This window comes from Penicillium taxi, assembly GCF_028828555.1.
Source record: "Penicillium taxi strain IBT 34144 chromosome Unknown utg000003l_segment0_segment0, whole genome shotgun sequence".
Lineage (NCBI taxonomy): Eukaryota > Fungi > Ascomycota > Eurotiomycetes > Eurotiales > Aspergillaceae > Penicillium > Penicillium taxi.
Window position 1 is genome coordinate 1388281 of NW_026643205.1, and position 20126 is coordinate 1408406.

General features: G+C 44.7%; 8 protein-coding genes across 8 annotated transcripts; 1 reads left to right on the forward strand and 7 right to left on the reverse strand.

Moving 5' to 3' along the window:
• Window positions 1-56: 56 nt before the first annotated feature.
• Window positions 57-343, forward strand: N7495_003989 (uncharacterized protein; the record flags this gene model as incomplete). The annotated part of the gene is made up of 2 exons (XM_057206640.1): window positions 57-97; window positions 160-343. The coding sequence occupies 2 exons, from the start codon at window positions 57-59 to the stop codon at window positions 341-343; spliced, it is 225 nt and encodes a 74-aa protein (XP_057064320.1).
• Window positions 344-684: 341 nt separating this feature from the next.
• Window positions 685-2319, reverse strand: N7495_003990 (uncharacterized protein; the record flags this gene model as incomplete). Its single annotated transcript, XM_057206641.1, has 3 exons — window positions 685-1346; window positions 1417-2130; window positions 2187-2319. The coding sequence occupies 3 exons, from the start codon at window positions 2317-2319 to the stop codon at window positions 685-687; spliced, it is 1509 nt and encodes a 502-aa protein (XP_057064321.1).
• A 2427-nt stretch (window positions 2320-4746) lies between these two features.
• Window positions 4747-5446, reverse strand: N7495_003991 (ubiquitin-conjugating enzyme E2; the record flags this gene model as incomplete). Its single annotated transcript, XM_057206642.1, has 4 exons — window positions 4747-5030; window positions 5098-5248; window positions 5326-5337; window positions 5414-5446. 4 exons carry the CDS (start codon window positions 5444-5446, stop codon window positions 4747-4749), a joined length of 480 nt encoding a protein of 159 aa, XP_057064322.1.
• A 375-nt stretch (window positions 5447-5821) lies between these two features.
• N7495_003992 (serine/threonine-protein kinase) lies at window positions 5822-7174 on the reverse strand (the record flags this gene model as incomplete). The annotated part of the gene is made up of 3 exons (XM_057206643.1): window positions 5822-6624; window positions 6678-6834; window positions 6893-7174. 3 exons carry the CDS (start codon window positions 7172-7174, stop codon window positions 5822-5824), a joined length of 1242 nt encoding a protein of 413 aa, XP_057064323.1.
• A 3481-nt stretch (window positions 7175-10655) lies between these two features.
• On the reverse strand, window positions 10656-13889 carry N7495_003993 (uncharacterized protein; the record flags this gene model as incomplete). Its single annotated transcript, XM_057206644.1, has 1 exon — window positions 10656-13889. The coding sequence occupies one exon, from the start codon at window positions 13887-13889 to the stop codon at window positions 10656-10658; it is 3234 nt and encodes a 1077-aa protein (XP_057064324.1).
• A 758-nt stretch (window positions 13890-14647) lies between these two features.
• N7495_003994 (putative serine/threonine protein kinase) lies at window positions 14648-17443 on the reverse strand (the record flags this gene model as incomplete). Its single annotated transcript, XM_057206645.1, has 4 exons — window positions 14648-16588; window positions 16642-16817; window positions 16872-16986; window positions 17042-17443. 4 exons carry the CDS (start codon window positions 17441-17443, stop codon window positions 14648-14650), a joined length of 2634 nt encoding a protein of 877 aa, XP_057064325.1.
• Window positions 17444-17505: 62 nt separating this feature from the next.
• N7495_003995 (uncharacterized protein) lies at window positions 17506-18313 on the reverse strand (the record flags this gene model as incomplete). The annotated part of the gene is made up of 2 exons (XM_057206646.1): window positions 17506-18163; window positions 18219-18313. 2 exons carry the CDS (start codon window positions 18311-18313, stop codon window positions 17506-17508), a joined length of 753 nt encoding a protein of 250 aa, XP_057064326.1.
• Window positions 18314-19596: 1283 nt separating this feature from the next.
• Window positions 19597-20004, reverse strand: N7495_003996 (uncharacterized protein; the record flags this gene model as incomplete). Its single annotated transcript, XM_057206647.1, has 4 exons — window positions 19597-19684; window positions 19772-19840; window positions 19896-19936; window positions 19990-20004. The coding sequence occupies 4 exons, from the start codon at window positions 20002-20004 to the stop codon at window positions 19597-19599; spliced, it is 213 nt and encodes a 70-aa protein (XP_057064327.1).
• Between the last annotated feature and the right edge of the window lie 122 nt (window positions 20005-20126).

The following is a 20126-nucleotide window of genomic DNA, read 5'->3' on the forward strand; positions in this document are numbered from 1 at the left end:
AGACTGTCTTCCCGGTAATACTTTGAACCGACAGGAAAATTTGGAAACCTATAGCAATGCCCACCGTTATCCCAAATGCCCGCATCGAGGCACTTCGGTAAGTTTTAGTGACTATGATATACACTATACCTACCTAGGTCAAATTTAACATCTCTTTAGTGTTCGTAATCGGGCCATAATTAGCATGTCTGTTATCATAACGGGAGGCTGGCTTCTCTTCCGCGCTCAGTCACCAAGCAAGAATGATATCTTATATACGGAGCATGACAAGAACATGATGAATGGAGAGGGTGGACATAGGGTGGCAAGATCGCCAATAACTGTCACCAGCGGCAAACACTGAGTATTATATACCAACATGGTAGGTGAAGATCTCGGGAGCATTATCTGAGTCTTCCCAAAGTTGAAATGCAAGAAATATCCATGAACGCGTTGTATCGATCCATGTCACGTGTAATTATTGAATTATGATTTAAAGTTATCAGCACTTAAGGCTTTAGCTAGTGTAATAAAATAGTGAAAAGACGAGTGGAGACAGATCATGCAACTAGATACAAAGATTCAAGGTTGAAAGACTGCATATCCATGGATGTGAAGAGACAAAAACGGAGAAGTAAGGATTCGTGTACAAATATCATGGGTATCAGTCGATGTATACCTAGATACCACATGCGATAGTCCATATTATATCTCAGCCTCGTAGAATTCAGACTTGAACTTTTCTTTCAACTGTTCAGTCTTAAATTCTTTAGATTCGCGGGGACTCATGACTTGGAGAATCTTCCCCTCATCAAAGATCCGTGAAACATCCTCTAAAGATTTGTCCTGAGTCTCTGGGAATATGAAGTACACCACACCAAGAACAAAAACGAGGAAAGCAGAGTAGACGAGGAAGTACTTCCAGCCAAGGGTGCCAAATGCCACTGGGTTGACATATTGGTTGAAGAAACATGCGAGGGAGTCTGTTGTGAGCGTAATAGCGAGACCTTTGGCACGAAGCTGGAAGGGAAGGATCTCGGCTGGATAGGCAATAAATAGAGGCATGTATGCAACGTCGTACGCGCCGCAAAAGAGGAAAAGCATTGGGACCACGGTGATACCCGCACTTAGTATATGTAGCTCTGCAAATAGACCTGCCATCACGGCGGCGGTTGATAGGAATATGAGCATAAGTGTTGTTGCACTAAGCCAGAGAATGCGTCTTCCATAGCGACCCGAGATGTTCGCTCCACCCACGGCGAATACCAAGTTCCAAACTTGAAGGCTGATGTTGACCGCGGCTTGGTGGGAAGCGTCATGTATACCGACTGATGCGAGAATAGGGGGTAGGTAGTATGAGGTAACGCCTAATAGCAAGGTAAAAAAAAATGTCAGCAAGAGAAAATCCCCAGTCCATGTAAATATTGTGATGCGTACCATTTCCCGTCCACTCTTGCATGAAGCCCAAGATGATGCATATTGCTAGACGATGCAAATCACCCCTGGAATTTTTGAATGCACTCCAGCCTGAAGCAGACTTAAGATCTGCTTCGGCACTGATGCTGCAGCAGATTTGATCAAATTCCTCTTGGACCTCCAGATTATCAGCGTCCCCATCGGCATGATAATCTATAAGCATGGTACGTGCTTCCTCCTTCCGACCCTTCGATACCATCCATCGTGGACTTTCAGGAATGACGCAAAGAGCAACTAGTTGCAATGATGGATACAGTATTTGCATCAAGCAAGGAACACGCCAGGACCAACTATTTTTCACATAAAGGGTCGAGAAGGCAATGGCTGCTGCTGTGATTGAACCACAAAACCATACTGCATTATAAAGACCAGTAAGTCTTTGTCGTTGGCGTGGATGTGCCGCTTCGGCAATCAATAATGGGGCTGCAGTTTGTGAGAATCCCACACCAACTCCAGAAACTACTCGAGTTGCAAAGAAGACCCAGGGGTGCTTCACTGCAACTTGGATAATGGCGGCGAGTATGACCAGTATTGCGCCGATGAAAACACTGATTCTTCGACCTAGGATATCGGCAACGTACGAGGCAGGAATAAAGGATAGAAAGGCGCCCAAAGAAACCGCAGCGATGATGAGACCTGTATCGCTTGAATTGAGTACACTCAAAAACTTCGTGACTAGGTAAGATTCTATCAGTATTTGGCATTCGTATTCCAAGTTCAAGTATTCTCACACTCCGGAAGGACAAGAAGACTATTGATCTGACTAGCATTGTATCCCGACGTCGCCGATGCAGACAGCATCAATGCAATACCCAGATTCAATCTCCGAAGCCCATTATCCTTAGTCCCAGCTGTCGACATCATTGCATGGGCGCAGAAAGCTGAAGTTTTTAACTGTATATCAGAGATACAACTTGTATCATTTTATACGCGGAGCTTTTATCGGATAATTGTTGGAGCTCTATACATTCTTGGGCACCTGGGAGGAAAGCTCCCGCTGATCTTACCAACTATGGTTAGTCTTGGTGACCTAAAAAGAACGGAATGTAGGGGCAAAATTTACGACAGACGAATCATCCCATAGGGTTTATGGTTTATCTCCTAGCTGGGTAGAATCTGACGTTGGGTCTGCTGATATGCAAGGACCCTGAGCTCCTGGTCTATGTTTATCAAGAATTTAGTAACCTCATGGAGCCGGCACCAATCGGATCAATCTCTGTACCCAGAGCTAGCTGAATTTGTATTCACATCTCCTCCGTTGAAGACTTGAATTATAATCTCAAGGGGCTATGATTTTCATTATCCCAGCCATTTGTCGGGGAGTTTCCGGTAGTGTGGGGTGAAGCTGGGGTTGTATGTATACCTAGGAAACCTTGGCCTCATTTGGTGTTATAAACACAGAAATGAAACCCATTTATCTCTCAGAGAATAGTATGATCTTCAAATAATATCAACTTGAAGATTTTAATGCTTCCAAGTGGTCAATTTATGGGAAGATTAATATCATTTCGAGCTTCTCTATAAGCAACTTGAATCATAGATCGAATTCCGCACATGCATGTGACTTTCAATCAGAGAGATAGAATGATACCACGAAACCCATGGGGATATAAGCTTGGTAGTCGTTTGGGCACTTGGCGGGTATATGCGGCATCTAGGCAAGTTCAAGGATCACTCTGGACAATTTATCTTTTATCTGAGAATTCAAAATCTTGGTGGTATTTCTCCACCGGGGCAGGCATACTCTGAAAAAGGCAGACTGCGAAGACCTCACACTCCTCGGGGAAAACTAAACACAGCCTTATTTGGTCAATTTGAGACTTGAGTTACTTGACCGAGTTTCCAAGGTTATGCCATAATGCTTTCAGTCTTTAGACTCGAATTTCCAAGATTCTAATCTTATAGCTTATGTTACTACCAACACATGAGGTCGTAACTACTCACCGCCTATGGCAGAACAATTAAGCTTATTCATTGTTATTCTGCCATATGAGAGTTACCGCTTTGACATCAAGAAATAAGGAAAGAAAAGAGAAGCGCGCACTCGGTTTCGAAAGCATAACCTTATATCTTCAGCAAAACTGGAATAACCTCATGACGCTCTATTGGCCGATTAGTAAAAAATAAAAAATGGGTGGTCTGCTGTGAAAGCATATCATCTTATATGCAGGGGCCATGCTAACTTTCTCTGTTTTTGCTCATTCGACCATTCTTCCCGGTTATGATATATCGGCCCATTTGATGGTTTATTTGCATCTTTTACTGATACGTTCTGTCGTATTATACCGCTTTGACATCACAGCAGGTCTGGTGCTTACCGCCTTGCTTTTTAGCTAGTGGTATTGAATATACAAATTATTACTGCGTAGTATGTACGAGCTTCCAAGGTTACCTAGGGAAGACTAAGAATTAAACAAGATTGAACAACTGACTAATAGTTACAGTATGCATGTTACCACGATGCCCAGAGGAGAGTATTCATGTGAATTGGATTTCTGAGGTTTCTTTCTGTACGGCACTTAGGCAGTATAAATGATTGGATTCAACAACTTTACAGGGCTGTATTCAAGGGATATCATTGAAAGTTCCATTAAGAATATTGAAATTCACCAAAACCTCAGAGATCTTCAGAGGGACTGGAATCGCTATTTTAGTGTACACCTGGGCACGGAGATATCACCCCACTGGAAGCATTTGAATATGTATAGTATAAGCCTTCCACTGGAGCTTCCAAGGATGCTTAATCTTCTCCTCTCTACAGTCAAACCCATATAAGTCACTGCCAGGTGTGTACCGGGATATACCTATCTACCTAGGTACCTAGGTAAGTAAGTAGCTCGGGGGTCTCATCTTGTGAAGTAATGAGACAATCCATGTAGAAAGATCAAGTAACGCATTCCTAGACGGCATCGCCGTATATCAGGTCTTAGTTGATCTGCCACCATCAACATACATTGGAATTGATCTCATGTAACCTCTAGAGTAAATTTTGACAGCCTAGAGCCCATGGACAAACCTTGGAAGATATAACATTGAGATTTGTGCACGTTAAATATATCTGCAGTCCAAAAAGAGGCACAGCTGCATGCTCCAAGACTCCATGTAACGTGAAAGAATTCCAACCGCAGCGCCAAAAAAAAATGCAGAAGGATGAAAAAGAGAGAATATCGCCTTTAGCGCGTCGTTAGTAGATAATTCATCAGAATGAGTCAGCCGGCGTTAGGATGAAACCCTGCCCGAAGCAGAAAGAATGTAGCATTCTCGCTAGCCCGCTTCACCTCTTAACTCCGTTTAGACAGTATCATCCTCGTAGACGAATGAGATGTCACGAATACGCCGACGGTTCATCGTCACAAACTCTTTATCACCCTGTGGTCGCTCGTCGCGCGTGTTTGCAGTCAACATGCTTTGGAGACTCATACAAACACTCTCGACTGTTTGGACGGGGGACCAACCAGACGAGCCGAGTAGGTCAAGGCAGATGATGCCATTACTGTAAATATGCGGGTGAATGGGAATTTTGCGGATGGTATCAGACGATTCGGAGAGCTGGATGAACTGGACTTCTGGGGGTTCTGTGACGAACGGAATATGGTTAGTAATACAATTTAGACCATGAGAGGGTCAAGATCCAAAGCTTACCTATTGGGTATTTCTTGCTGAAGGTGAATTTCAACCGATAAGTCTCGTCCTTATAGAGGGGGTTATCGTCAAGCACTTTAATATCCATCTGCCACTCCTCAAGATTTTCCGCCTTCACCAAGAAGATACCAGGGGGAAGTTCCATTGTAATCTGAAGTCAAATTCAAACATTAGATTAAATTGTTCCTTCTCAGTGCGGCTGGACGTGCGGGGTTTGATAATTTGTACCTTAAGAAGCTCCTAAATAATCACAAAGGTATATTAGCCTTTTTGTTGCATTGCTTGACAAGACAGAGTCGGTTCAAAGACTATATACCTTGCTTAACCGCTTGTTGGCGAAGTTGGCCATGGTGCCAAGGTCTCACGATATGAGCTGAATGCTCCGCTGTTCCTCAAGAGCTTGAGTGGATCAAAATGGTCGGTAGTGGGGTTCCAAGGCTGTTTGTCAGACCCAAACTATGGCATCGGCAAGAAATCAAGGGGAAAAGTGGGATAAGAGTGAGATGAAGACAAAAAGACTACGGAGTGATTGGAGTGGATTTGATTTCTTAGTGGGGAAGATAAGATTGTATTGCACGTGATATGTTTTAGTAGTAAATCATTGTATTGACTGACGATGGGGAATCAAAATAACTATGTCCAAAATGAGACCAAATTACACGGTATGAACAACCACCAAAGTGTAAACACACAAAGAGTGACACAGAATAAAATAGAATGGAATTCAAGGATTGCCAGCCCTTTCACGAGCCTCACGCTCAACCTTTTCTCGCTCTTCTTGTTCCTTGGCCTCACGTACCTTTGCCAGTACCACTTCACGGAAGATAGCACCAGAGGCAATCTTGCCCAGGCTGTGCTTCTTGGCATGAGTGGAGACATTGGCATCTCCATCTGCTGGTGCAACATCTGACACATCTGCCAGCTCTGCAATTTCGGCCTCTCCAGACTCGCCCACCGGGACGACGGAGGGGATATCCTCTCCGTCCTCCTCTTGCATCTTGAGAGCCTCAATACGGTTGGCAAGCTTGATGATCTCAATACCACGGCGGAGACGAGAACGCGCATTGTAGGCACGGATTTCGGGCAACAGATCACGGTCACTGGCGGATTCTCCAGTGAGCCAAATGTGCTTGAGAGCCTCTTCAGAGGTGGCCCGCTTGCTGGGGTCACATTGAAGAAGGCTCAGAATGAATTCCTTGGCGTCTTGAGAGACACCGTGCCAGTAACGCTCGTGGAAGATGACGCGGCCGGCACGGCATTCCTCAATCAGATCGTTCAAGTTCTCGGCACGGAAGGGAGAGTAACCACAGAGAAGGGTGTAGGTGATCACACCCAGAGACCACATATCCACGGCTTTACCGTGACCCTGCTTGAGCATGACCTCGGGAGCAGCGTAGCCAAAGGAGCCAGCCATGCTGGTAAGTACCTCTGAGGGGCTATCCAGCATCTTAGCAATACCGAAATCTGCCAGGACGAGCTCAGAGTCGGGAGCACGAGTCAGGTAAAGGAGGTTCTCTGGCTTCAGATCTATATACGTATGAGCAGGGCTACACATTTGGGCAGTGGTTAAATGAACTAACCTCGGTGGACAATGTTTCGCTTGTGCAGATAGTCCACGGCATCAAGCACCTGGCGAATGGTTTGAGAAGCGTCCTTCTCAGTGAACTTGCCGTAGTCACAAATCCGGTCGAACAGCTCGCCACCAGTAGCCAGCTGGGTCACAATATAAAATTTATCCTGGCCATCAAGTCAATACTCATCCCACTGGCATCTCACTAGGCTATAATATACACACCTTTGACTCAAACCAATCCACGAAAGAGACAATATGGGGATGTTGCAGCTTTTGCAACATCTTGAGCTCGTCGTAGACCATGTCCTCGTTTCCGCGAACATTCTTCTTGAGAATGATTTTCACTGCCACTTTCTTGTTGTCGTTCGTCTCGGCCTCGCGGACAATGCCGTAAGTGCCAGCACCTAGGGTACGTCCAAATTTGTAAAGGGACCTGAAGGGAAGGAGAAAGCTGTCAGCAGATGCAACAAACTGAACAAGGGCGGCGATGATACTTTTTATCATAGCTTTCTGGCTGCCCAGATAGCTTATTGAGCATATTGGCGACTGGGGGTTTGGAAGGTTAGCAAGCTGCATGAAAATCAAGAATAACGACGCGAAGGAAGTGGTAAGAAAACAAGCGGGGCAACATTGTTTTTATTTGACTTGAAGACGCGCATCCAAGACTAGATTGCCTCATGAACCAAGAGGCAAGGCAAGCGCAAGTCTCTCAAGACAAAAAGCAGCCTCTAGATGAAGAATATCAATGTCAAGATCGCGATCAAGCAGGGCTCTTGGCATGTGATCAAAGCTGAGGCTGAAAACAAAGACCCAACATATGTTTTGAATAGATATCGCGAGGAGACAAAACAAAACTCAAACAAGTGTGTAGAGGACCGACTCACAACTCATGATGTAGGGTTAGGGAAGGCGCCCTAGTCGATTGTTTGCGATTGAGAAATAGTAAAGCGGCCTGATAAACCCCGCAGCAGATTTGGTGGGGTGAGACGAGAAAAAGGACAGATGAAAGGGTGATGTGAATTGATCAATGATCAAAGAGAAGAGTGGGAGGAGGAATTCAGCTGAGCAGAGATGATCCTTTAAGAAATTCAGAGTTAGCGTGTGGAAACGACAGATCTCAGCCCAGAGCGGGTTAAGCGGGGGTGAGATGTCGTCAAGAAGGGTTCAAAGGGGCGGGAATAAGCATACCAACTAGGAAGTGGTGAGATGTTTGAAAGTCACAAACTCGAGAGTAGAAGAGAATAACGAGGTTATAGTTAAATAGAAAAAATAAAAATAAAGGAGTTTCAGACGCGATAAGGCTTGAAGCTGTAGGGTTTAGTGGGCCTATACGCGTTGACCCGTTCTCTCTTGCACCGCCACAGCTGTGGTTCTGGTCTGCGTCTTTGGGGCTTTCTGGTTGGTTAGAATTGCCTTCTGCCTACGAGGCTACCCACAGTACCTGACTGCGAACTACTTAACCTATCTAAGTTATCTCGTGTTGACAACTGCATGTCAAAAGTACCTGTACATTAATTATAGAATTAACTAGTTACTAATCACCTTTTATTCTAAGTAAGTTTTACGGATCTCGGGATTTTAGATTTTAGACTTGCCGTGTACTCTAAATCTCAACATTGATTCGTTTTCATCATCCTGAGTTATTGAGCATTTCGTTAATTTATACCTAAATAATACCCTACTGCAGATTTCAGATGTTCATGGACCTTCAACTCACTGCCAGAGTCAAACATCCATGGATTCCTTCAGTACATATATACCTAGGTAGGGAAGCAATATAAGATTGGAGTTCAATGTTGAATTTCTAGAGGTTTGTATCTAACGTCGATGGCAAATTGAAAGTGGAGTGAAAATAAAGTGAGAGGTGAATTAATTTTATATACATTCGATCAAGTCATGTGACAAAAGGAAGTTGTCAAAGGCCCGATTCCATTTACAGTTAGTCTATTTTTAGTCAGCATTGGAATCCCACCATGGGATTCCCATAGCTACACATACACACACACGCATACTGCACTCTCATTTGCCCACTAGAATCCACTATTCCTTTGGTAGTCAGACCTCCATTTGACAGAAGTGGTACCGGAATAACTATTTTATACTGCGGGATAATATTAAGCCGAGATATACATCATAAAAAGGTGAATTATTTTGTAACGAGTTCCTATGGCTCAAAGTGAATCCACCCATGTACTAGGTTGGGAGTCATGGAATACTCATTTTTGCCGGTCAGGACCGCAGGCTCAAACACAACAAGTGCATTTTTCTTTATTTTTCTTATTTTTTTTTTAAATTTTTTTTTCAATCTAAAATTCTAAATGTTATTTAAATAGTAATGATTTTTTTTACCTCTATTCGATTGGGGGAGTTTACAATATTCAAATTTCTGGATCATATCCACCCTGGACCAGCCATAAACTTGCGATCTAGAGTTGAAGGTTTTTAAAGCTGAACTTCAGCCTATAGTTGAGCATTTTGAAATGAGTTCGTCAGCAGCTACGACATTCAAATCCCCATCTCCAGTTCTTCAGCCTGTTGACTACGATATGTTGTTAATTAAGTGCTCTTTCAAATTATCATGAAGATACTTGACTTACCAAGGTAAAGGGATGATGTGATGAACGAGGCGTGAGATTTGTGAAGTGATTTTCTTCACGACATTCCCAGTTCTCTAGGGCTCCATCCCAAGGTTAGCGGTGCAGCTGTAGATAGACTCGAAATTTTTGGTAGAATTATAGAAGAAGGGATGAATAAAATCAAGAAGATATTAGAGTGCTCAGAACATCCGTAAAGTTGAAGTGTTTAGCGGAGTGGATGATTTCTCTATGAGACAGCTTGATGAAACTTACCTGGGTATGATCAACAGGTGGTTTATGTCGCTCGCTTAGCGAGCGTAGCTAGCTAGTCGCCGATAACTAAGAACGGTGCTCGAGTTCTTACTACAGTAAAAGGGAATTGGAGTTTACTGCAGTAGAAAGGAGTTGGTGAGCTTCAACAAACCACTACTCAACACCGTAGACAAACCACCAAGTGTAGTGGTCTCTACAGTACTGAATATTGTGGTTGTTGTGAAGTCTGCTTTTTCATTGATGAAAGAACTAGCTACTTATAGTACATGGGCGCCCCTCTGCTCTGGACGAATGTCAACATTCGTCCGAGACAGAAGAGACGGTGAAGACGGGACATTACTGTCGCGAATGCGCATCGCTCAAGGGTGTCGTTTGCGATGAATGCATATCGTTCAAGGATGCCGTGATATACTAATCCAGTTCCGGAGTCGCTGTCTCGGCAGAAGCCTTTTCGGCCGAAATACTTTCCGTCTGTTGATGGCCTTGTTTCTCGGCTGTCGCAACAGTTTATCAATAAATAATGACATTCATTCCAAGGTTTTCTTCTAAGGCTCCCGAGATCTGACCCAGGTTAAGTCAGACTAGAATATAGTTATACAGCGTCCTAAGGTCCAGTTTCGTATACTATTCTCAAAATACTGTGGACCTGGGCACCTGTGGACCTTTGGCGGTTAAAACCGAAGAGGTCACAAATATAGTGTTGTTGCCGCCGTTATAAGATTTTGAATATTCCCATGAAAGGTCATGTCTTACTGATTAATATTCACGCGAATATACTAGCGGTTTCTATACCTGCAAATAGGATGCACATCTACATAAGTTTTTATAGAGATTGAAGCAGGAAATCTACAAAGCCATGGGCAAATTTTGAAATAAAATCATTGTTCCCAGAAAGAATCAGACGTGTGGTGGGCCAAGATTATAAAATCAATGGCGGTAATAAAAGATAAAAACCACCACAGCTGGACACAGCCAGTCACTCGCAACATCAGGCGTACGGTGGGAAAATATCAAAATATCATCCAGAGGATAAACCTTGGAAGCCACTCCCGTAGCCTGACTAAATCTCAGACTAATCAATCGAAAAATCAGGTGTAAAACCAGGACCCTCAAATAGTCTTACAAACTGATCGAATCTAGTGTCTCTCATCCATTTCTTGTATGATGATGTCGCATAACTTCTGGTAATATTCCGGGCCCTTCCAGGGAACCAGAACCTTGCTCCAGTTATCAGCACGTAGGCGCTTGATCCGCTGGGCTTTGGTTTCCTTCAAATAGATGTTGCCAGACTCATCTATGTCCATTTCAGACTCTTGGTCCTCTTCTTCTCCAGGCCGAGGAGATGAGTGTGCATGCTGATGCGCTCTGTGGGCCTCTTGGATAATTTTGACGTTGTTGATCATTTTATCGAGATTCGAGATATTCGATTCGATATGACCGTGGAGTGAATAAATACCCATGTTCAATCTTTCTATATCAATGGCGGAGGAAACTGAATCGCTCTCAGCAGGAGCCGACGAGATGATAGACTCATTAGAAACTGTGATTTCTTTGGCATTGACACAGGGAGTTACATTCTCAGGTGGAGTCGACGAGACGACTGTCTTGTTAGAAGTTTCTATATCATCAGCATTTAGAACTGAGTTGTTCTCAGAGTGAGTTGATGACTGGATGGTAGACACGTAGGACTTAGGGGTTGGAGTGAAATCGTAGTCTTGAGTCAATTCCGCCTCCTGAGAACACTGAAAATCGTGCATACCATAGAATGGATAACCATGATTTGTGGCAGTACGATAGGGACAGTGGTCTTCCGGATGATCATACGGGTATCCGCGAAGGAAGCACTCAAGACAAGTAGTCATAGAGGTAGGAGAGCGGATTGTACGAAGATGTTGAATAGCATCTTCGACTGTCCGTTCAGAAGGCCCATTCCGTCCAGAATCGAGAAAACCAAGCAAATGCGTTCCACTGGACGGATGCTTGCCATAGAGGCACCGGTAATCAAGAGGTCCATAATTTCTACAAACGTGGATCTTGTTTAGCGGAACACAAACACGAGGGTGATGGCTCAAAAATTGTCTGATCGGGTCTGGAGTCTCGTCGGGTCCAATTTCATAAGGGCAGTGACAAACGACCAACCCACAAATCTCACAAATATAAAGCCCACCAAATGAAATCTGGACAGCACGGCGAGGGTATTTTGATGATTTAATCGGGACTGAGTTCGAATTCTCATCGTCGACACCGTAAGCGCTTTCTCCTAGACTTCCATTCTCACAATATTCGGCAAATGTGACTACATCATCGACAATAGCGTCGACAATTTCCTCACTCCCAAAAGTAGTGACCTGGGAAAAGTTGCTAGCTTGCTGAGCGGGAAAATCGAGGATATCGTAAGCACTTGTAATAGTACTGTCGTCAAAAGGACCACGCTCAGCTCCATCGGGGAGATCAGTAATATCTTCTTCACTTGAAACGTGATCGTCCGCAAAGGGGTTGCGTTCAGTTCTACAGCCTAGATCAAGGTGGGGTCGACTGACAGAATCAGATTCACTAGCAATGGGACTGTCCTCAAAAATGACAAAGTCACGTCCAGTTCCACGGGTAAGGCCGGAAATATCGTATCCACCTGGAAAATGGTTGCTCACAAAGGGATCATTAGTTCCGTGACCTTGATTAGGGTGAAATTGATAAATGTAATGATCATCGTTACGAAGATCTCCTAGGACAAGGGCGTCCTGAACTGGGTTGCGTTCTCCGAGATATTCGTCAAGGTCTCCATTACCATCCAGATTAGTACTGTCCTCAAAAGAGTTGCCATTCCCTCCACCAGGGCTAACTTGAAAAATGAGATGAACATTGAGACCGTATTCTGTAGGCTCAGTGCTGTCCTCAAAATTATTACGTTGAGCTCCACGAACTTGACCGGGGCTGGCTTCATGGGTGAAACGATCATCGTTATTGGATACAGCAAGGCCAGGGCCATCCTCAAAAGCGGGCATGCGGTCTCCACGATCTTTGTCGCGATTTTGGTTATCGACAGAACCATTGTTGTAAGGATCACAGATGTTTCTAAGTGGGGATCCATGTCTGAAATGACCATCAACGCTGGACTCATCTTGAACCAAGCCTTCCTCATTAGGGCCATTGTAACCCGAAAACATGAAAGGTTCATAATGATAATCAGAAGGAAAATCGACTAACTTCCATGCGACCTCATCGCCAGGAGGTCCAAGTCCAGACAACTCATCGGTAACATGGACAGGATTAGGCAAAAGATCTCTATCAATGATGATCCTCTTTCTCCTTCGCTGCAAATGCTGGTGATAGACTCTGGTATTTCGTAGGTGCAAAGGAAGGCATGAGAGAATTTTCGTCATGAATTCCGATCTAGAGTCTTGATCTCCGTCAAGAGAAACAAAAGGATCCTCAAAATGATCGAGCAGGTGTTCGATTACGAGAGTCATACTCTCAGAAGGAGTGCTACCAGACGGATGACCAGGGGAACCAATTGAACCAGAGACTGATGCTGGTGCAGCGAGTTCACGATATCTCTCAACGGTGCCATTATTAGTCATGTCACCTCGGAAAACAGGTTCATAGGCATCAAGCCGACAAGTGGGCTTAGAAAAAATGTAACGAGAGCATGACAGAGATGAGCCATCGATTCTAGATTCAGCGAGATCTCCCTGGACAAAGCCATTATTTGCACTTTTCAGGACAACAGGATAGTTTGGAGTATTAAAAGACTCGGGGAATGCAAGCTGGGCAATGGGGTTAGGGCGATCAAAACCATAGTCGTGTTCAAGTAATACGGCGAGTATTTCAGTGAGATCATCATGAAGATAGCCATTAATTGTACCACCCCAGGCAGCAGGTCCAATGTGTTCAGATGGAATGATGCTGCGGAAGCCATCATAACTAGATCTTGCTGCAAAACGTTTTGCGATTGCAGAGTCAGGAAGAAACCCATAGTGACGCTCATTATCAGATGCTCTACCCCGGGCAGCAGGTTCGTCAAGCTGAGCAGCGTGATCAGGGTCACGATAACTGAATCGGGGTGCAACGATAGCACCGGTTCTAGATTCTACTTGGTGAGATTCATCGTCAGATAAACTAGCCTGATCAGCCGGCTCGGTGGGAGAAAGTCGAGCAATGGCACCAGAGCGCTGATGATCGCAGCCGTATTGATAAAGTACCTCGATTGCAGATTGGGGAAGGGACCCAGGAATAGAGTCAATATTAGACGTGCTATCTAGGGTAGCGGACTTAGGTGCAGCAAGTGCGACACCAGGTTTATCGGGGTCGGGGAGAGAAAAGCTGGCACGGTTGTAGTACTTGATTCCTTGTTCCAGCCAGAAGATCTTCATTCGAGAATGAACAGGGGTAATTCTACCGATGCATTCGAAGCACACAGCAGCATAAAAATTGAGGTAGCATTCATAGACTGGACGGATCTGAAAGAAAATACATTATCAGTTTATCATCTTGAGAATAAGAACTTGTCTGATGAAAGACACTTACCTGGCCAGCTGTTTGATCGAGGAGATCTGTACAGCGCTCAGCACATCGCTTGAAATCCTGTCGTAGGTATATTCGCTTAATCTCCACAGAGACCTTGTTCCATTCCTCGAAAGACTTTGGAGGTAGTGGATGAGTCGGGACAAAGGACTGTGGTCCATACTGACTTGAAAACCCTCCTAACATGATGAAGTTGATGACTATACCTACGGATGTAGGTGGTTTTGATGAAAGGTGGTTGTTGCAGGATGCAGGATGGAGGAGGGATTCTTAAGGTAGGATAAATGAGGTTGTATGCGTTCTACCTTTGTTGATCATGTGCTTTAAATGACATCGCCGGCGAGGTCATAATGCGGGCCTCAGAAGTGTCCAGATGAACGCAGATACACGTGTTTTGGATGTATTCATACTTCATGATTGATCGTAGCATAGCGTCATGGCATGCATGCCCTAAATATGTACCTGTGCATTACATCTGAGGATATTATAGTCCCTTATTACATAAATAAGGAGTTAATCTAGTTCTAAATATATAGAATCATATTCTTTCCGTAGAGACTAGATAATAATGTTAGCTATCTGGGTAGCAATCTAGGCATTAATTAAATTATGAAGGGACTGCCCGAGAAAGTGCTTCAGAAGTGGCAGAAAGGGCATCCAGAAAATCCTCCAACAAACGATCCAACTCAATAGCAACAATTGCATCGTCAGCCCCCTCCATTAGGCTCTCTTCCCTGGGAGGAACCAGAATTGGGAACCGAACACCTTCCTCCACGTCTGTGGATTCACCCGATCCAGGCTCCGAGATCGTGGCATCCGGGGGATGTCCTGGGAAGAGTGGGGGGTGATTCTCTGGTTGAATGATTTCCTGGTTGTCTCCCCACAGTGGGTGAGGCCATTCTTCGTTATCAGGACCTGGTCCATCGAGGCTAACACTTCCTTGACTTGGAAATGATAGTATTTTATCTGTATCCTCGTCGTCAATGGCAAATCTGTCATTTGTGTCATGATTATAACGCGAGCCGAGTTCGGTACTGGCAAGCATGGCTTCAAGATCTTCGAGGGTTGTGACTGAATGAATTTCGTCCTCTCTATCTTCGTCTTCTTTATCTTCCGTCTCCAAATGCGTGCCAAGTAAAGGAAGTCTATTGCGAATCGTAGCTCCATTGATGAAAGAATCGTCGGTCGGTTCAGTTGGTCCCGGGTTGTCAGAGGAATATGAGTCGAGTGGATGCACAAGATCAAAGCGGAATGGATCACCATCAGATTCGGAAACGATGGATAAATTTGAAGCCGAGGTGGACGGACGCGAGTCGCCGGGTTCTGTTTTCTGTAGACGTTGTATTGGTAGTGGAGCTCGTACAGTGTCGTGAGGATCGATGCTGGGTTGGCCATCAGTGGGATCCTCATCAGTGGTTGACATGATGGGAAAAGTCCACTGCATAGTCGCACGTTTCTCCGCTTGGAAAGTATTTTCTTGCACTGGCTCCGGCTCAGGGGTCATCTCTTTTTCCTTCTCCACTTCGACCTCAACGTCTTCATGCTGGAAGGAGAAGCCCGGAAACTTCCAGTCCATAGTGGGTGGACGTGGGCCAGATTGGGGTTGGTAATTTTCCTCCTGAGGCTCTAAGTTCTCATTTCCGCTGTTTGATGATTGAGAGCTATTATCGTTGGAGTTTCGATTGACTCGAATGCTGGAACGATTAGCACGAATGGTGTCTGCATCCGCCAGTTGGAAGGGATGCGCAGATGGAGCACCGGCGGCATAGTGTGATGAGTCAAAGGAGCCGATATCGATATCAATAAAAGTGGAAGTAACAGACGATCTGTCGGTTTCAGTTCGAAGAGGGAGGTCTGATACCGGGGATACAGGTGGCTCAATTGGAACAAAGTCATTCTTGGTTTCGTAGGTGTAACTGGGCCCGTCTTTATCAAACAGGCTTTCCATGGCTGCGGCACCCCGACGAACACGCTCATCAAAGTTGGCCTGGATCTCGGGATCCATGGTGAGGCTGGAGTCATCGTTGGGGAACTCGGATGAGGGGGTTAAGGCAGCGGGACTCGCCGAGTCATCGTCCATTATTTGGGCCAAGGATGCAGCTATCTCATCCAGGTCAATAACAGAGAACCGTCGCTCAAACCCATCTGTTGTGCTGAAGTTCCAATCATCCTCTGACTCCTCCATTTCGGGGAATTCTGCTGCTGCTGCACCACCCGGATGAAATAAAGATATACGATGACCGCCCCGCTGTGACCACTGGTAGTAGTTCCGGACGAGTTCGCCGACAGATGATGTGGGGTATTCCTCTTCGGTTCCAGCGATATAGGGATGAGCGAGGATATCTGCCATGGAAGGCCGGGTCGCGGGATTAGAGTCAAGAGCAAATGCAATGAGATCTTTGAGCCCCTGGCTGTACTGATCACTATCGAGTTTGGGAATGTTTCGGTTCAGTTGGCGTCCAATTTGCATTGGCTCTCGAAGACGTGCGTTGGGAGGGTTACCGGTTGCAAACTCGATCAAGGTACAACCAAATGCCCAGACGTCGAACTGAAATGGTTAGTCAGACCTCCAACGCAAAATATTGATAATTGGTATTTTACCTCGCTGCTGTATTTATGGGCTGGTCCGGGTCCTCGAGAAGCAAACATCTCCGGTGGCATCCAATGGGGTGTGCCAACCCAAGTTGAACGCTTGTCTTTCTTGGATTCTAAAACGCCAGCCACACCAAAATCACATATTTCCAGTCGACCTTCCTCATGAATGAGAATGTTGGCAGCTATATTATTGATAAGTATGAGAAAAAGACATCAGACTTCAGGATTCATATTACCTTTTACATCACGATGAATGATCCCAGCTTCGTGGATAGCATTCAAACCAACTGCAAGTTCTCTGGCAATAGGAATGATGAATCGTTCTTCTAATTTATCCCCAGTTGCTCGCATCTATAGTTGGTTAGTTGGTGACAATCATAGACAAAGACAGATCATGTATACAAACCAGAGTTCGCACACTGCCACCCGGGCAATATTCGCAGACCAACCACAGCTGGGAATGGATAGATATGGCTTCGATGATTTCATTGATGTTTTTTGCACCAGAGTCCTTCACCTGTGTCATGACCTTAGTCTCGTGAATGAAGTCTTTGATAGAGATATCACTGAAATCACGCAGCGCTTGGTAATCCAAAGAATCAATGTCTAGAACCTTGATGGCCACAAGCCGACCAGATGGCATTTGTCGACCTTTGTAGACACGACCATATGCACCTTTCCCAATCAATTCCTCAAACTCATATGGCGGTACTTCTGTCTTTGCACGGCGACACATCTCCTTCACTGCAACGCTTTGCTCTCGAGCTAGTTTAATCGCTTCTGTTTTATGCCGGGTAATTGCTGCCATCGCGGACGATGCATTCCGGAAATAGGAGTCTCGTGGACCCATGTTCGATGGTTTGATGTGAATTATTTGGGAGAAGGGATTTGAAACTTGCGCTTGATAAATCTAGAAAGGCGGGCCTTGAAACTGTCCTTAACTTCTGCTTTCACTGAAGTACTGCGCTGCAATGATGGATAAGCTGCCAACAGCGGCGAAGGACCAGATATGGGCAAGTGGATAATTTCTGGTAAGGCTGGAATATTGCGCTGGAAGGTTGAGATGATGGGAGTTTCTTTGTTGGCAAAGGTCTGGGGAGAAAAGGGGAGAGAAGGGTGAGAAACCTTATCACGAATTCCTTTCCTGAACGTAGAATCTAGATTTTGTTTAGGAGAAGGGAGATCGTAGTAAGAAACAGAGGGTTGGATAGGCGAAAAGGAGGGAAATGGTAAGGGAAAAAGCGGGGGTGAAGGAAGTGCAGTTGCGTTCTCGTCACAGTCACGGGGCTTCAGTTCTTCATCAAAGCGAAGAGCAGAAGCAATTAAAAGATCAGAGGACCCAGTGTTTCCGGAGATTGTTGATGAGATTTCAGACAGAGGTCGCTCGTTAGGAAACTCTTCGTCTGCATCCAACAACCCAATGAGCTCTGTGATGAGGGTATTTGAGTTGCTCAGAGGATCAGAGTTGCGTGAGTGACGAATGTTACCGTAGTCTGAAGCTCCAATCTTGGGTAATTCCCAGCGTTTTCTAGAGAATTGGATTAACGCGTTGAAAATGCATGCAATTATGCAGCATCTCTTACTGCGATGCAAGGTAGTGTTCGAGGGATTGTCTGACTGTTCTTTCCTCAGGCGAGTCAAAATCCCTAGAAGGGATCTGTTGGGTATGGTCAGTCATGTCCAAGTGCTGATTTGGCTTTTAAAAGGAGAAAGCAGAAAGCAGAAAGTAGAACCGCATGGGCAGTAAAGGTGACTCTCTAAGCGGTGACGAGAAATACCGGAGTGTTTGTAACTTACATAGATATCTTAGTCTGAGATGTATTCAATCTTTCAATTGATTTATCATTTCTGGAAGAACCCAGGTATTTGTATCAGATCAAATGGTGAAAGGATAATACTGCGGAATGTGACCTTGCAGAAAGCTATATCGTGAGCTTGGCTGTTTAGAAAACCTATTAGAATACAGCTAGCCAGATCAAGTCCTTGTTTAGGCCTGCCTCATCCCAGGGACTGATTTGCCTTTGAAAATTGGAAGGTGTATAATAAGTTGGGCGTCCTTACGATCGATCGGCAGGACCCGCAATCTGTCACGTGATACTGTGGCCTTAATTCTTATAAAGTTGGTGCCTTAACCAATCGTATACTCGCATAATCGAGAGTTTTTTAAATGAATAATCTAGAGTAAAAATAAAAGAATTGAATTTCTTCTGAATAAAGTGAACTTGAATCCATAACCTGACATTCTTATTAGCTTTCAAGGTTTACAACATAGAAGCGCCTATTTTTACAGCCCATTGTGAAACACTGGTTGACAAAATTTGGGCCCTGGAGATTAAGAAAAGGTACTAGGTAAATAACTATTTCTAGGATGAATTACCGATACCGATACCAGGGTATTACTTGCAAGGTCGGGTAATTTCTGAAAGAACAAGAAGCATTGAAACATTCATATAAAAAAAGAATCCGAGCGTCCTGAATCCTGATCTCGGAATGTCTTCAATTCCGAGGTCCCAGACTGGTTTTTCTACACTGTTCATAAGCATCCTGCTAGATTGGCTCAAATAGGAGAGGAGATTAAATGTGTGGGTGGATACCTAGGTATCCATAGATCGGAATAGAGGTTGCCCAAATGACATGAAGATGCAGCTACATATATCTAGGTACAGGCTACAGATCTCGGGAGTTACTCCAACCAGATATAAACTTTGAAAAGCAGATTGTAATTCGTAAGTCATATCTTGCTACAGGGATAATTCCTGGCAGCCCAGGCGCGTTGGTTATAAAGTATACATAACATAGTTGATAATGGCTGCGTGTATGCCTTGCCTCATATCACACCGAAGCAAGATAATCCACCCATCATACGGCCCACCCAGTCATGGCAACCAGTCTTTAAATCTTAGACGATTAGAGAGCAGGTTGATATTGATATGGGTGCCGCAGTATTCATGTTTTCGCCAATTACTGGGTTGTCACCTCGGAGTCGTGCTCGACATGAATATGCTCGGAAGATTCGAGAACGCTGACGTGGTCTTCGGGGTATTCAACACTATTTCCGGAGTTAGTATTTGAGGGTTGAGGGTTGGGGGTTAAATAAGAAGCAGCCGGGGCAGTTTTTCTATGATGGGAATCTTACACAAAGCCCTTAATGAGACTGTACTCATGCTTGATAGTTCCACCCTGCTGCTGCACGCTCAGCTTGGCCCTAGATAATAAAAACATGAGTATCGAGACAGATTTTGAATGAGAGGAAAACGAACTTCTCAAGCTCCTCAGGGGGAGCATCGGTCTTGAGGGTAACCTGAGAAAAATAATGGTTAGGGACGTCAAAAAAAGGAATGAGACATGACATACGTTGTACTGGGGCATGACTGCGGAGTATTTAGTATGGAGAAAGACACCGAGTGTAAAGTGTAGAAGAGAGTAGAGGTGATGAGGAAATGAAGGTGGAAAGGAGAGAGTGGATGTAGGAGCGGGGGTGGTCTGTGTTT